The sequence below is a fragment of the Cygnus olor genome, chromosome 11, assembly GCF_009769625.2.
Source record: "Cygnus olor isolate bCygOlo1 chromosome 11, bCygOlo1.pri.v2, whole genome shotgun sequence".
NCBI classification, from domain to species: domain Eukaryota; kingdom Metazoa; phylum Chordata; class Aves; order Anseriformes; family Anatidae; genus Cygnus; species Cygnus olor.
Genome location: NC_049179.1, coordinates 14,790,673 through 14,805,658, shown reverse-complemented (window position 1 = coordinate 14,805,658; position 14,986 = coordinate 14,790,673). Strand labels below are relative to the sequence as shown.

Below are 14,986 nucleotides of genomic sequence, written 5' to 3'. Positions count from 1 at the left end.
AGACAGAAACCACAGAATGGCAGAGGGAGGCAAATAGCAAGATGTTTTTTTTCTGTTAAACCTTTATTGAAATTTCCAGGCAAGTTAATAAGCTTTCCTCCCTGCTCTGCAATTGCAACATCTATTTTCCCAAAGACTTCATCCTTACTTTACTTGCCTGCGGCAAAACTACTCAGTGCTGTATGTCTCTAGCTCTGTTCTACATGTGTTTTGCAGTCCTGTTTTCAAAACACACAGCAGGTAAAATTGATGTTTCTTTTACATATAACAGACTCTAAACATTTCTTATCAACTGGTTATTGGTGTTGAATGAAGAGACTTTGGTCAGTGAAGACTGAGTCTTCTGAATAAAGGTCCGGATTCTCAGAGATACTTGGAGGCATAAAGATGAAACAGGGAATCCGATGTTCTCATTGGAAAGTCTCTTGGCAGGCTAAAGACCTAACTCCATTCATTAAAAGGTAGTTCTGATCTTAATATACAAAGGGGCTTTGAAAAATCCTGTTGAGTGTTAGCTGCATGTTTACACATAGAAATGCCTTTTCAATGGAGGTCGAGATGCCTAATGTAGCTCTGAAAGAACATTACTTTGTGTTTCTCAAGCGTGTTTATGCATTGATCTCAATTTGAGATTGATTTAGTACCAATTAAGCTCAGCATTGCATGTGCACACACACGGGGGGCTTATAAAACAGACACACCTCAGTATTTCCAAGCAGTATCATATTCAGCGGCATCAGCTAAGACCCTGAAACTGTTAACTGCCCAATTCACAGTAAATTCAGTGCTGAAGAGGGTAAGTAAAAAATAACCTCTGTATGTATGGTGAGGGAACGTCATTGGAAGAGATGAAAAGTCAGCTGGAAAATGGGAGAAAATTGATGACAGTTCCTCCATATCTTCCATATATTTGGTTGAAATTCTAGTTGCATGCGAGCTCTAGCTCTGACCACCATCCTTTGGGATTTAGATATGAGCAATATATAAAAACTGCTTAACTTGTGCTCATAACAGAGGAAATGATGTTTCCCTACTTGGGAAGCATGTGGAGGTTGATAAATGGGAAGTCTTGCATTCAAGAAGATTAATTAGCATCAATATTTTTTCCATTTGCTCCCTACTGCAAATGTGAATGTAACACTGTGCTGTTAGTGCTGGAGCTGATGTGTAAATAGTTACTTGCACATTCAATCCATGGTCTTGTGCTATAGGTAGACTTTATAACTGGATACTCAGGAACAGGCAGAACTGAGTAGGACTATAGGGCTATAAGACATTATTGCCAGTTTACAATCACCCAGTTTGCACCTTGTCATGCAGAGTAGGGAGAAATGATTCCAGCAGCTGTACTTGCATGAAACTGCTGCTTCCTCTGGCATATTCAAAGAAGTTCTGCAAACCAGCTCTTTTTCCCTAGAGTGTTAAAATTTAAGTTTCCTTTGGCTGGTCTTTGTGGTCATGCTTCATCTGAACAGGACCATAGGGGAAACCTGAAGTGCCATATAAATTCATGGATCTATTTCTAGAGCTTTCTAATATGGAAACAGTGTCATTAGATTAAAAAGAGCAAATACAGTTTTTCATCTTGTGTTCAATATTAGTAATTCCTTCTTTTATTTGGAGGCATCTGACTTATGCTTAAAGAAAGGGCTGCAACATAAGTAAACCTTGTTTCCTGGTGTAGAGCTTGGGGAAGATAGTACTTCCTCAGTCCTTCAGCTTCATATACATATATATATATTTTTTCAGGTCTGTTACTGTATTAATTTACTTTGGGCCTGGCTCTGGGCACAAGCAATGGCATGTTAGATACCTCACTGCCTGGCCTGCTGGCACCACAGGCTGCATTTGGATAGCCTGCTGCCAGCAAATGATTGCATACATAAAATAAAGACCTTTCAATTGTTTGCAGGCAGTATTGTGTGAGAGCAGGCTTGTTATTTGGCACCATAAGGCCCTGGGTACTGCCATCTTCATCATCTTTTATAACTTGCATTCAGAGACTCCCCAGTGGCAAAGCACTTGCAATTCAACTACTTTTCATGATGACAGAAGACCAAGTTGCCCTACTGAGACTTGAGCCTGGGGTGTCTTGGTACATCACCAAGCATTGCCCCTTGACTTCATCATGCAGCAAGCAGGGTTTTACCAGGCATGTGGATTGTGTCCCTCTTCCTGTCTTTGTTCTGGCTGTATGCAGCATTCTGAAAAGCCTCAAGGAAGACGGAATTGTCCAGAAGTGAGCAGAATGGGTTGGGTCTTATCCCCATATGCACCAGGTACCTACCTTGCCATGCACATAAAGTGCATGTCAATCCTTGGGGTCTCCAGCATGTAAACTGCCAGTCATTGTGAACTGATAGCTATTAGTTAAGTGGCAATTAAGGATTAAGCCAACAGACCACCAGGCTCTTTCTCGCTAGTGACTGAAATGGGTTGGAAGACAGTTCTCTGGGGAAACAAGGGGTTTAACCCTGTTCACTGACATGCTTTCAGTGTGTATGAGATGTTTTGTAGGTCTTGTTATCAGATGTGGCCTCTGAATATCCCCACCCCTCCCCTTCCTGAATTAATCAGGGATAGCATCAAGCCCTTCTCTGTCCCCCTGCACGTGTCCCTTGGGTGTGAGAGCTGGGTTCTCACACTGTCAGCCTGAAACTGCCTGGGTGATTGATCTGTTAAGAAACCTGTCTGACTGATCCTTCCAGCCTCTTTATCTTGATGTGAATGACAAGTTGTCACAGCCTGCCTCAGCCATATTGGTGACATCTGACCTCAGAGAGGGAGTTGACAGGAATAGGAAATCTTCTGAGCTTTGGTTTCTGTCTTTGGAAGCAGTGCCAGCTCTGCCCATACTGTAAGAAATGCCTGGGCATTTGTTCATTTGTTTGGCAAGGATTTAAGTTTTTTTTTTTTGTACCTTGTTCTTTATTACTACTTTTAAGCTAATTTAAACTGGAGGTATAGAGAATAGGATGGATTTTTAGGATACACCTGTCTCTCTTTCTGTACTTCTACATTAGAAAGAGTAGGATACTTGTAAGGATGCCTGGAGGGTAACCCTGGAGTGACTCTTCTTCCTGGGAGGCAGAGATGAAAGAGGCTGAAATGTTATACCTTTTCACTGATGTAACCTAACAGGCTCCAGGGCAGGCAGAGGTGTTTGGAAGGTGCTTCAGTGAAGGCTTTGAGCTGAGCCTGGGAACTGAGATACGTTCATTGTATTGGCCGTGAGAGCAGAAGAGAGGATTTCACACCGGGGCTTCTGTATCACAACTATAACTTTTCAATAACCGCAGCATGTCATTTGGAGAACACACTGACTTCTGCTCACCAAAGTGTAAGATAGGAGAAAATTCCATCCTGGGCTTGTTTTAGGCTTAAAAAGTAGGGAACCATCACTCCCTTTGCTGTTAGTCTTTTTGCATTGACTTTGGTACCTGTGCTCGCTCATCTTTTTTTAACAGCCCTACTCTGACAGTTAATACCCATAGAAATCTTTCAAGGTGGGGATGAAATACTGTTCAGTATGTGTTTAATTTCTGCACTTTTTTGTACAGGGTCCTATTCAGTAAAATTAATAACATCATAGAGAATAAGTTCTGTAGAAGATGTATATTTTGATTAAAGGCAGCATGTGCTTTTCCAGGAGGGGAAAAAAAGGCACTAGAATTGAAGTTCCTATTAGAAAAGGAGTGTGACTTATTCCCTTTCCTTCGGCATTATACCAAAAGCACATCTGTGCAAAACAGCTGGATCTCCAAACTCCACCTGTTGGCAATGTGTAGGACATTGCAGACTGTAAACAGGCTTTGCCTTTAGCATAAATTTTAATACCTACCTAATAAGCTGGAATTAAAGTGGGTTTGATGGTTGTTTTTTGTCAGTCTTAGACCAGCAGTGTTATGAAAATGCTAGCAGCATATGCAGCTTTTGCCCACCTGCATTTCTAAGACTTATGAAACTGCTGGTTTTAAAAACTTTAAAACAAAACAAATCACATCATCAAAGTGTTTGCATATTTAAGATCTATATTTCTGAGCCACAAGGGAAATGACTGTTCAAGGCATGTGTATCGGATGAGATATACCTTCTGGGAGGATTTATAAAGTACCTATTGCTGTGGTGCCTACATGTTTCTAAATGTCTCTCAGTTGTCAAATGTAAAATTGTCTTTTGAGTGAGCTGCTCTGTGACTGTATAAACTCCAGTAGCTAGTAAAAGTCCCAAGGGTTGGAGGCAAAATGCAGCCAGGCAATACATACTCCTGAGTGCTCTTAATTCCTTACAGAGACCGGGGCAATTGAAGCTTATAGGCTCTAAGCCTGTAAGCTGTAATACCTTGAGCCCTCAGTTGAGATTCCCAGCGATACTGTACAAATATATTGCACGGTCCATGCCCCACACTGTGTGAGATATAAATAAACATGACAGCAACAAGTGAGTATACTGAGAAATTGCAGGGTGAAGAGCAAAAGGAGGGAGCATGGGCTGAGTCAATAGGGGCTGCCAGGCAGGGGCAGAATCTTTTGTTAAGTCTCTATAAAAATAGTACTCTACATCTTTATTATCCGGGTGCGATTGCCTTTAGGAATTGTATTGGGTCTGAAGAAGTATTTAATGAAGCACCAAACCATTAGCTTTCATTCAATAATTTGAAGAGGATGTTTCATGTTTAAGCATGTATAAGATAAAATCTCACAGGAGAAGGAAGATGCTGGTTGAATTACTTGGGAACTGATTTACAGAACCCTTCTGGATCATTTCTTTGTTCATTCTTTAACTTCTCTGCTGTTTCCCTCTTCGTAATCACAAGGTAGTACTGAACAGATGGGCACCAAACTCAATGTGCCATGCGAGTCTTAAAATCCCTTCATATAGTCCACCAGGCATGCCTTCTGTAACAACATTTTTCATTTTCAGGAGTCTTTTTCTAACATGGAGTGAAATGGAAATAAATGATCTAGTCAAAAGGCAGAGAAACAGAGGCACAGAGTTGTCCATCATAATGCAGAGAGCTACAGCCTGTGAGCCAAGATCAGAGCAGGGAAGAAAACTTGAGACTCTGACTCCCAGTCTCCTCTGTCTGCAGTGATTTCCAGCTGACGCTGTCCCCTAGGCCAGATCTAAAGGGGTGACCTAGACATAAAAGACTTGGGTCTATGCTTCTGAGCAGCCCAACTTTACTGGCTAATCCAATTGTTCTTTGGCTTGGGAAGTGGATTTTTTCCTTTGTTGTTGCTCCTGGTTCCTAAGAACAGAATCTGGAAGTTGTTTGTCTATCTGTCTAGTAGTTGTACTTCTGCCCTGATACCCAAGCTGCTGATTTGGAAACACTTCAAAAGACTTCCATGCTTCAAAGTGGCTGTCTTGACTGCTATTACAGGCAGTTTTAAATGTTTTCTGATTATGGATCAGCATTTATTATGCCTCTTAAGACAGGGCTGCTTTATTTATATATCCTTTTATTGAAATATATAAATGAGTGTCCTTTGAGATAGCTGCTTTGTCAATCCCAGTGTAAGATTTTTAGTAACATATTGCCACAAAGAACAGAAAATCAGAGGAAGGCATCTGGATAGGTTTGCCAGTTTTTTTAATGAAATCTTTCTCTCCATTCCTTCTTGAGACAAATGTTGAGTTCTGCACTGGGCATGCTATCAAATTCTCTGGTCTAGCATATGGCTCATAGTCATCTTTCTTGTGCTCTTAAACTTTCCCTCCTGTTCTCATCTTTAATTTTTCTCTCTTGCTCTCATGCACAATTTATCTGCTTTCTCTCCATCTTCCTGTCCCAGACTTACTCATCTCATTATCTTTTCTGATGCCAGAAAAGATGCTGTTGGTTTACCATATGCTGTTAAGAGGTGCTGATATCACAAACACCAGTTGCCCTGGCTTGCTGTTAGCTTATTGATACATCCTGCTACTCTCATTGAAAGTTTACTCTTCCCTCTCTTCTGTGACTTGATTTGATTCCCACAGGGTATTTTGTGTGTTAGATTTTTTTCAGCACCAAAGGCAGATAATATTCTGGGAATACTTGTTGACAGCTGACTTAAGGTGTAAATTACAATGATGATATAAACTCCTAGTTTTGAAAAATAAAAAATGCAAGGGGATAGTTCACAGCTATGCTGTGTGAAGCACTTCTTTCCTAGGATATTGTGGATGACTTTGCATAGCTTCAGAAATACATGGAAGGAAAACAAACTAAGCTAAAAATTCCCATGGGCACTGGTGTTATGTTACATTTATGACATCTCTGGACTTCAAACTGTTGAAGTCTGAGTTTCTTCTGGAAGTTCCAGCATTGTGTTTTTGCTCTGGTCTTGTATTTTTCCCCTGAGCACTGTTGGACATGGGATACCAGACTACCTGGGCTTTCAGCTTAAGCTGGTGCAGCTGCTCTTTTCTGGCCTGGTTAATTAACTTTGTGTTTAGAATACCTGTTTATCATTCACTTCCATTTTATATATGATTAAAATGTAGGGGTATAGGACTATAGTGATTTAAGGGTCAATTTTTTTCAGACCCCTTCCCCATTGGCAGCTGAGCCTCTTGATCCCATTATAAGCAATTCAGGCTCCCTTTTCAAAGTCATTACGTTGTTCATCCCATTGTTGCCAAGAGGATGTTTCAGAGCTTCATTTTCCAGTGCTTAAAACCTATCTTTTAATTTTCAGTTGAAATTTATTCATGGCCATTTTATATCCATTTGTCCTTGTGCCAACTTTGTTCTTTTAGCTTAAGTAGCTCTCTGCCTTCCTCAGTGTTTACTTCCCCCTGTCCCAGTGTGTCTATGGAGAACAATCAACTCCCCTTTTATCCACTATTCTGCAAAGGTGACCAAACCATGATCTTTAAGACTCCTCTCATGAGACTTCTCTGTTGCCATAATCACTTCCTTAGCCCTTTTCTGCACTGTTCCTTTTGAGTACTATACACAGCTGCTCAGGTGAAGCCTTGGCGAAAACATTCATGCTTTCCCTTCACCATTGGCAGTGGCTTTTCTGAGCCCTGATCTGTCCTTTACGCAGTTGTGTCACCCTGCTGGGTCACACTTGTCCTAATCCTCTAATGGGCTCATATATCCAGGGTGTCCTTCTACTAGCTTCCAAATTATGAGCCCCTGCTCATAACAGAAATTCTTATTTAAACCCTAAATGCATAACCTTGCACTTTGACTATTACATTTCATCCCATTTCTATTGCTTCAGAACTCAAGAACATCCTGTTATTCCTGAAAGATAATCTGAACTCCCCGCTGCTGGCAATGGCTCCAACACTTCACACTGTCAGCAGATTTTGTTAGTATACTCTGACTTTTTGTGCCAAGGTCATTAAGGAAAGTATAAAATAAGATCAGTCTCAAAACGTATCCTTTAACTTCTACACGTAACCTCCCCCCAGCCTAATAATTTCTCTTTCAGCGCAACTCCTGTCGCTGCCTTTTTAACCAGTACCTTACCCACCTTGCAATTCTTGTACTAATCCCCATCTTTGTTATCTTAGCTAATAACTTCCAGTATGGTACTTTTCTGAAGTACAGATAAATTAGATCTATTGTATTTCTCTTGTATAGAAAAATCAGTTATTTTATCAAAGACATCAAGTTAGCCTGACTTGATCTACGTCTGGTTTAAATTCATTTTATTCCTTAAACCTGTTTTACCCATTTGGCACCTTACGCTCATGTATTTAATTATTCTTTCTCTCAAAACTTGTTCTAAAGCAATGCATAGTATTGAGGTCGGTCCACTGGGTCTGCACCTACTTACGAGAAATTGTAGTGTCTGCTGTAGGACATACAGAATGCTGCATATCACCTATGACAATCTTTGTGATGAATCTCAGTATGTGATGAGATGAAATGTACTAGTTTTGTTTCCACTTCATTTTATTGTGGCACTGTGTGCAGGCGTGGACCTAGATGAGGATGGCTCTAGGCTGTTAGTCTGGCATGTGGGAAAACCAGCCAGCTACAGTTGCAGGGCTGTAATGTTGCTTCACAAGTAGATGCTTACTGAAAATTCTTACAGTAAACCAGATCCCTTCTAAAACTCTCTAAATTTCTTCTGCTTGCATCCAGAAACACTCTGGTCCTTCCTTCACTCCTTCACTGTTCTGGTGTGATCACCTTAAGCCTGCAGAGTCCACTGCGAACTCCAGCATGTAATGTTTGTTTTATCAGAGAAAAACATGCTGTAATGTGACCTCACTGAGGTGGATGGACCACTGAGGCTCTGGATGGACCTTTTAATTTGCTTAGAGATGTTTACTTTGTCCTGAACATGAAGACTTAGGGACAGAGTGTCAGTGGAGATAGCATATCCCTGTCCTGAGCATGCAGAATGGGTGGTGGCTGACGGTACTCCTCCTACCACCTCAATGATTGTTGTTTAGGTGGAGTTAAAAAAGCAATGAGAGCATGACTGTGCTTCTGCTGGTGAGAGTTTTAGCTGCTGATTTCTTGTTCTGTCTGTATTTGTGGGTAGTTTTTATGTTTTTTTTTTTGTAATAGTGGTGTTGAATTCTAACAGTTTCATTACGCAAGAATGACAGTATGCAAGGATGTCGACCCAATATCAACAAGAACTGGTTCTCATATCTTTCTTAGTCTCAGCCACTGTCAGGGCACAACGAACAGCAGCTTGATGACAACAAATATTTCTTGCTACAGGATGATAATTGGCTCAGTATGGGGAAGTTAATATGATTTTATTTGGGGATTGGTTTGTAAAGAGATTACATTTTAAGGAATCCATGGGTATGAAGGGTTTTGTAGCTGTATTTATTCAATAAGCTATGGGCACTTGAAATTTCACAGCAGTAAGCCAGGTTAGAAAAGGATCATCTTGCTCCAGCAGCATATGACTGGTAAAGAAAATCTTGCCTGGCTGGTAGGATGGGGCATATACTACATGGGGGCGGCGAGGGACAAGGGTGTCTCGGTATGGATTTTCAAACTGCAAATGCAATTGGCCAGCTCCCATTCAAACTGGTGCTATGCTGAGTCAGGCAGGATGAGCTACTTACCTGTGCATTGAAAATAACACAGAGGGTCAACAAACATATCTGCATCTACTCCTCTACCTACTATGGGGCAAATAGTCTTACCACACAGCTTCAGCATCTTTCTTACAAGCTGTGATCTGTGTGGGGACCTTGACATGCTGCTGTAATGCAAAGCGTTGTCATAATTAAAATAAAACTTGCTTTCAGTTAAAGCTGATGGAAAGGAGGATGGGGTGGAAGCTTGTTTTGGGAAAATGGAGAATGGAGTGGAATTTGGCTGGAAATGCTGACATGGATGTCCCAGATTGATGCAGAAGTTATCATCTGCTGACGTAGATAGAAACACTGGTGTCTGGAATGGGCATGTGCTGAGTCTCTGATACAAAGAAATAGCTCTGGGGCAGCAGTTTAAGGACTTGCTTCATTACTTTGGATATGTGGGTGTTGCTTTAAATTTAATGGTCACTACAAATCAGTGTAACATTAAAGCTAGAGGGCTAATGGTCTTTTAGAATAACTGAGTCAGCTGCAGAGACTATGTTCTCTGCTTGTGTAAAACATTGCAACTCTGAAGTCAATGATAAGCTGTCAGTATAGACCAGCTGAAAAGCCTGGCCCTGAAGACTGAAGATGAAGGTTAAAAAAATTATGAAAGAAATTGACATTTCTTCATCTTTCTTCTTTCCCCAGGGCAGCCATTGAGGCTCTGGCAGCTTTGCTGAAATCAAGTAAGCTTTTCTTCGTATTATGACTTTGCTTTCTGTGCTGTGCTGCTGGACAGAATGATCCTGTTGAATGTCTTTCTCCCTTAGCATCCTCTTCAACCTAAATCCCAAAGTGCACTGCTTAGAAAAGAGGGGTAGCTGACTGTCTTGCGGTGCTTTTCAGCACCTCACAGCTCTGTGGACTTGCAGCTCTGTGGTGATGTTCTAGGTCCCAGGAAGGAAGTTGCTGAGGGAATAAGACTTAGACGATGGTTGTCCTGGGGCTTGGTGCAGTGAACGAAATGGGGAAACCTAGCCAGCAAAAAAATGCTTATTGCTCTGTTCTAGCATTACTGAAAAGTGGGGCCAGGACCTTTCTGTCCTGTGGTTCTGTTGGACCCTGTGCTCACCTGGAAAACACAGTGGTGTTGGGAAACACTTGGAAAACTTCTGCAGTCTGAAAGACATGACCTCATTTTCCCTTGCAAGCACGTGAGGTTTGATGGTGCACACATCTCAAAAACAGGGCTGAGACCTATTGATTGCTGGGGTACAGCCATGCTATGGCAGGTTGTGCTTGACATTTGCACCAGCTGGCTGGGGGAGTTGGAGACCATAACATGGATTCTCAGTCACACGCTGCTGGTGTGCCTGTTCCAGAAATGAACGTGCTACCCTTTTTTTGCCTTTTTTCCCCATCCAAAAACACTTAGCTTTTATTACCAGAATTTAATAAAGCTTTGATTAAGAAAGAGCACTCTACTATTGCAGACAATCTACTCTACAATAAATCACAAGGGCGTATTGTCCTTCTCTCTCTCTCTCTCTCTCTCCCCCACCCCCTGCTCCTTTTCTCCCCTCCCCCTTCTCCTTTTTATAATATTAGGAATAATGCATTTGTGAAAAATTGTAGTCCTGGAAGCAGTGCTTAAATGAGAACACTGCAATGGGATCGTGTCTGAGCCGTACCAGCTCAAGTGATGAATTTTGAAATAATGCCCCAATATTAACCTTGCTGCCTATATTTAAAGGTCAGGTTATTGCAACAAGGGAAGACCTTCTGTTTTGGGCACTAAATCTTAATAAGGGGGCTGTGGGGCTATGCCACAGCCACTTGCAATGCAAAAGCAAAATTAGCATTTAGAATAGAAAGGAATTCACAGAGAAGCCTGGAAAAGCAGCGCGAGAGCTGAAAGCTCATCAGGCAGTTTGAGCTTTTCTCCATGCTCCTGGTACCTGCCATAAAACAGGAGCACAGAAGTGAAATCCTTCTGTCCCAGGATATTTATAGAACTGGTTTTCTATGTCAAGGCTTGTTCTGGGTCTAGAGATGAGGATGGTACAGAGAAGTGGAGAACTAATCACCGAGGGAAGCTGCAAAATGTAGTCTCTTGAGGAGTTCTAAACCCATGTAAAAGTCAGTGTGTGTGGGGACCTTTTGTCACCTGAGGATTATCTAGGGAATCTGAAAGGGGTTGGATTTGGCTCCAGATTCTCCCAACATTTTTTCTTCTGGAGTGAAGTAACTTTTAAAGCAACTTTTTTCATTTGTTCTTAGAATAAATATATCTTTGTGTGGCTCTTCCAAGCCAGTTTAGGCTGTAAAAACATCGTGGTTCTTCCTCTTATGCTTTTTGCGCTTTGGGAAGTGCATGAAGCATTTCCAGTACTGGAAGAACAACATACTGTTCATTCTAGTAGTTTGTTTTGGGTGCTTTCACAGAGGGCACAAAATAAGAACTCCGAGAATTTGGTCTATTGAGCAAAGCAATACATATGTTGTCACTTTGGGGGATCATTGTGATGTACAGGTTAGGGTTCTCATGTTCATGGATAATGCTGACCACTGCAACAAAACAAACAAAAAGCATTGCTTGAGAGAGATTTCTTCATTTAGAGACACCCTTCCAGGTTTGGCGTTGTCCTCTCTCCTTTATCATTTGCACTGAACAACACTGTTGTGGCAACACCAGCTACTGCTTCCACTAGGAAGTGATTTCAGGAAAACACATGGCCTATTTTCAGCTGATGTTTTGTTAAAGCACTGGAACTGGGATTTGGGAAGTGGTGCCAATACTGTGTGACCAAATAGAGCACTGCATCTCACAAACCTGCCAGTACTGTTTTCTGATGGTTTCTACAAGCTGATGATCAGTGGTCAGAATATCTTTTAGTTTTCCTTGTCCTGTGGCTCAGGACATTAGAAGCTCCAGGCTTCTGGAGGAGACTGTGCTCTGGTAGCTGCATACAAATTAGCAGGCTGTGCCTTTTGGGATGTATGGGTTAGGAGATGTAAAAAACATCCCTGGTTCTTTCAGAGATAAATTCACCATGGCAGGAGAAGAACCAATTTGTTTTTCACAGTTGTGTCAGGACAGCTTTGCTTGTCACAGTTAACTTACCTATGTGTATGACCTTAGTGTGTTTGAATGATGTAGGGGTTCATAGAAAGCTAAAAAAAAAAAAAATTAAATACTGTGAATATTATAACACTTGAAAATTTATTGTGAAAACACAGGGTAAAACTGCATGGCAAAGCACTCAGAAGTCCTTTAGCATGTTTTGGATGGGATGCAAACTGAATGGGAGGTGGGAATCCCGTAATGTGCTACAGTACTGAATTACTGGACTGATTATTGTGATGTTTGTTGAAGTCTTGAGATAACCCACTTGTTGGGAAAGGCTCAGTTTTGCTGGGGATGAGGGCTATAAAGCAGACAGAACAAGAACATGCAGACTCTTGAGGGTCTCCCTGCAGGGTTGTTGTATCCTTAAAAACTTCAGCTCAACATGAACACGAGGGTTATAGCTATACATGGAGGGTGCTGGAGGGAAACTCCCTCTCACTTCCAGCAGCGAGTTGTGATGGGAAAACAGTTTTAAAGGAAGCAGGCAGATGGCAGTATGTCTCCCTGATGGATTCAGAAACATCCGTCTTTATCTCCTCAGGCTTCCTTAAGTTCTACTTAAGACTTAGTCCACCTGCAGAGCCAGGGGCTGGATGGAAACTTTTTAACCTCTGTCTCTTACCTAACAGAAACTGATGCAAAATGTCCACTTAACAGGTGCATGTCACTGCAAGGAGCAAGATTTGCCTTGACAGAAAGCATCACTGGAGAGAGAAGGGAGGTGGGAAAGGACTCTGCACACTCATGGTTCATCCACAACAGGGAGAAAACGTTTGCATACCCAGCACAAGAGCAGAGGGACCTTGGTTCTCCTGTTCCCCTGTACCCAAGCAGTTGTTGATGGCCATAGAGGTGGTGAATAATGTTTAGGCTGCTTCTAAGAAAGTGCTGTATCTTTCTGTCAGTGGAAGATACAGAGAAGACGTTTCACACCTGACTATCAGCCAGTTTCTCACTCCTGACTGTCTCTTTCTAAGCAATCCAGAGTACTTTCCCCATCATTGCATGCTGCTCTCCCACTTGCTTGCCATCTGCGATACAGATAGCTATAGAGAAGTTTAGGTAGGGTGGGGCACAGCATCCATCCCACAATCTCTTCTCTGTCCCAGGGTACACCTGCTACTTTTTCTAGCCTTCTTTTTCCTACTTCTCAGTACATCTGTCTTCATATCTTGCTGCAGTTCTGTCTTAACCTAGAAGAGATCTAAGGAGCCCTCCTTTCCCTGTAAGAGTCCCAGGTGTGGGTGGGACATACCCCAGCTGGAGCCTTTTTGAGAAGGGATAGAGGGTGAGGGAGCTATTGCTTTTGGTTACATCCCCTCATCCCCATTAAAGCAGGTACACTGCACTTTGGGGGAGCTGGAAGAACACTGGACACCTGATACAGAAGCGGGGACAAGCACGTCCCAAGGCTTGCAGGCTGAAGTCGATGCGATCGCCACTCGACATCTCAAGCCACACGGTGGCGATGTTATTATAGGGAACCCTGCTCCCACCGGTGCTTAATCCAATATTTATTTTGGTTGAGTAATTTGTTTATCAGCAGGTTATTTTAATCTAATTTTGGTTGTATTTGTTATTCCTGACTATCTGCACTTCCCAGAATTAGTGGCTTGCATGTCTTTAAGGAAATTAGCTCGAGCTGATCTCAGAGGCGTTTGCTCTGCTGATACTGAAGCAAAGGGTTAGGGCATGGGCAGGGCCCTTGTTGCAATGCTTGCCTAGTAAAAATGTAGTGAGCAATTTAATGAGACAAGTTGTGGTCACCCCCAATCATGCCTCTTCTATCAAGACAATTCTGTGTGCTAACTGTAGTTACTGCTGATAGTCTTTCGCCTTTTACTGTATATTTTCCCTTCCTCCTTTTGTCTTCTTTATCCTCGTCCCCTTTTTCCCCCCTAGCTTTTCATCTCTCACTTCCTGCTATTTCCACCTCATTCTTCTGTCAACTAACCTTTTTTTTAACCTTTCACTTTTTTTTTTTTTTTTTAAATCAAAGCATAAGGATTGTCTTGTGGCTGGCAGGATAAAATAATCAGTGTCATTTTTTCCTTTTACGCTAGCATCAAGTAGGGGCAAGTAACTGCGAGGAACAGAAAGCAATGTTCTAGCACACAAGCATATTACAATTTCTGAAAGGCCTGCACCCTCTGTCTAAATTCATAATGCTTTTCAAGAGACTGACACAGGTCTTTGATCATGAGTCAGGGTAGCCCTATGCTTAAACCATGTCAGTTCCTATAGCTAACAGCCCCCAATCAGTGACTCTCCTAGTATTTTGCTAGGTACCCATTTCTCGCAATGAGTTTAAGACTTCATTTCCCACCTGTGGATTCAGACTTCATTATTAGTCTGGCCCCAAACGTATCATCACAATTTGTAGGATACCGTGATCAGAGTTAAATTTGCTAATAGTTCATTTCATAACTTTCTAGAACAAGTTCTGTGCCTATGTTTTCTTCCTGAATTTCAGAATGCAGATAGCCTTGATTCTGTTTTTAAGCTTCTTTGAGAAGAGCCACTTGATGGGGAAGGAGGGAAATTGAACCTCCTTTAAATTTCCTTCTTCAGGATTTGCTGCTCATTCATAGAGATGTCCCAGGCAGAAATTAACCCAGTGCCCTAGAGAAAAAGGGTTGCTTCAGCTCCCAGCGCATGGCAACTTCCCACTGTTTAGCTCCTGAGGGTGGGTATGATGGGAGGTAAATTGACAAAAGCCACACTAGTCTCTGACATCCTTAGCAGTGATTGCTTGCTGCCTGTGTCTTGGCATAGGCAGTGTTTGTGCCTCTAGTGAATATCAGGCTTCAGGAAATTCAGTGGCCAAATCTGGGGAAGTTTCCCAAACTCTAGTAT

At 41.9% G+C, this 14,986-nt stretch overlaps 1 protein-coding gene across 2 annotated transcripts in view; it reads left to right on the top strand.

Annotated features, from left to right (window-relative positions):
- The window catches only part of AGBL1 (AGBL carboxypeptidase 1), a 289,216-nt gene that overhangs the window by 34,025 nt on the left and 240,205 nt on the right, over positions 1-14,986 (top strand). For both annotated transcript variants that reach the window (XM_040570157.1, XM_040570156.1), the window contains exon 6: positions 9,709-9,746. In XM_040570157.1, the coding sequence (XP_040426091.1) occupies positions 9,709-9,746 (38 nt within the window). The remainder of the gene's footprint in view (positions 1-9,708; positions 9,747-14,986) is intronic.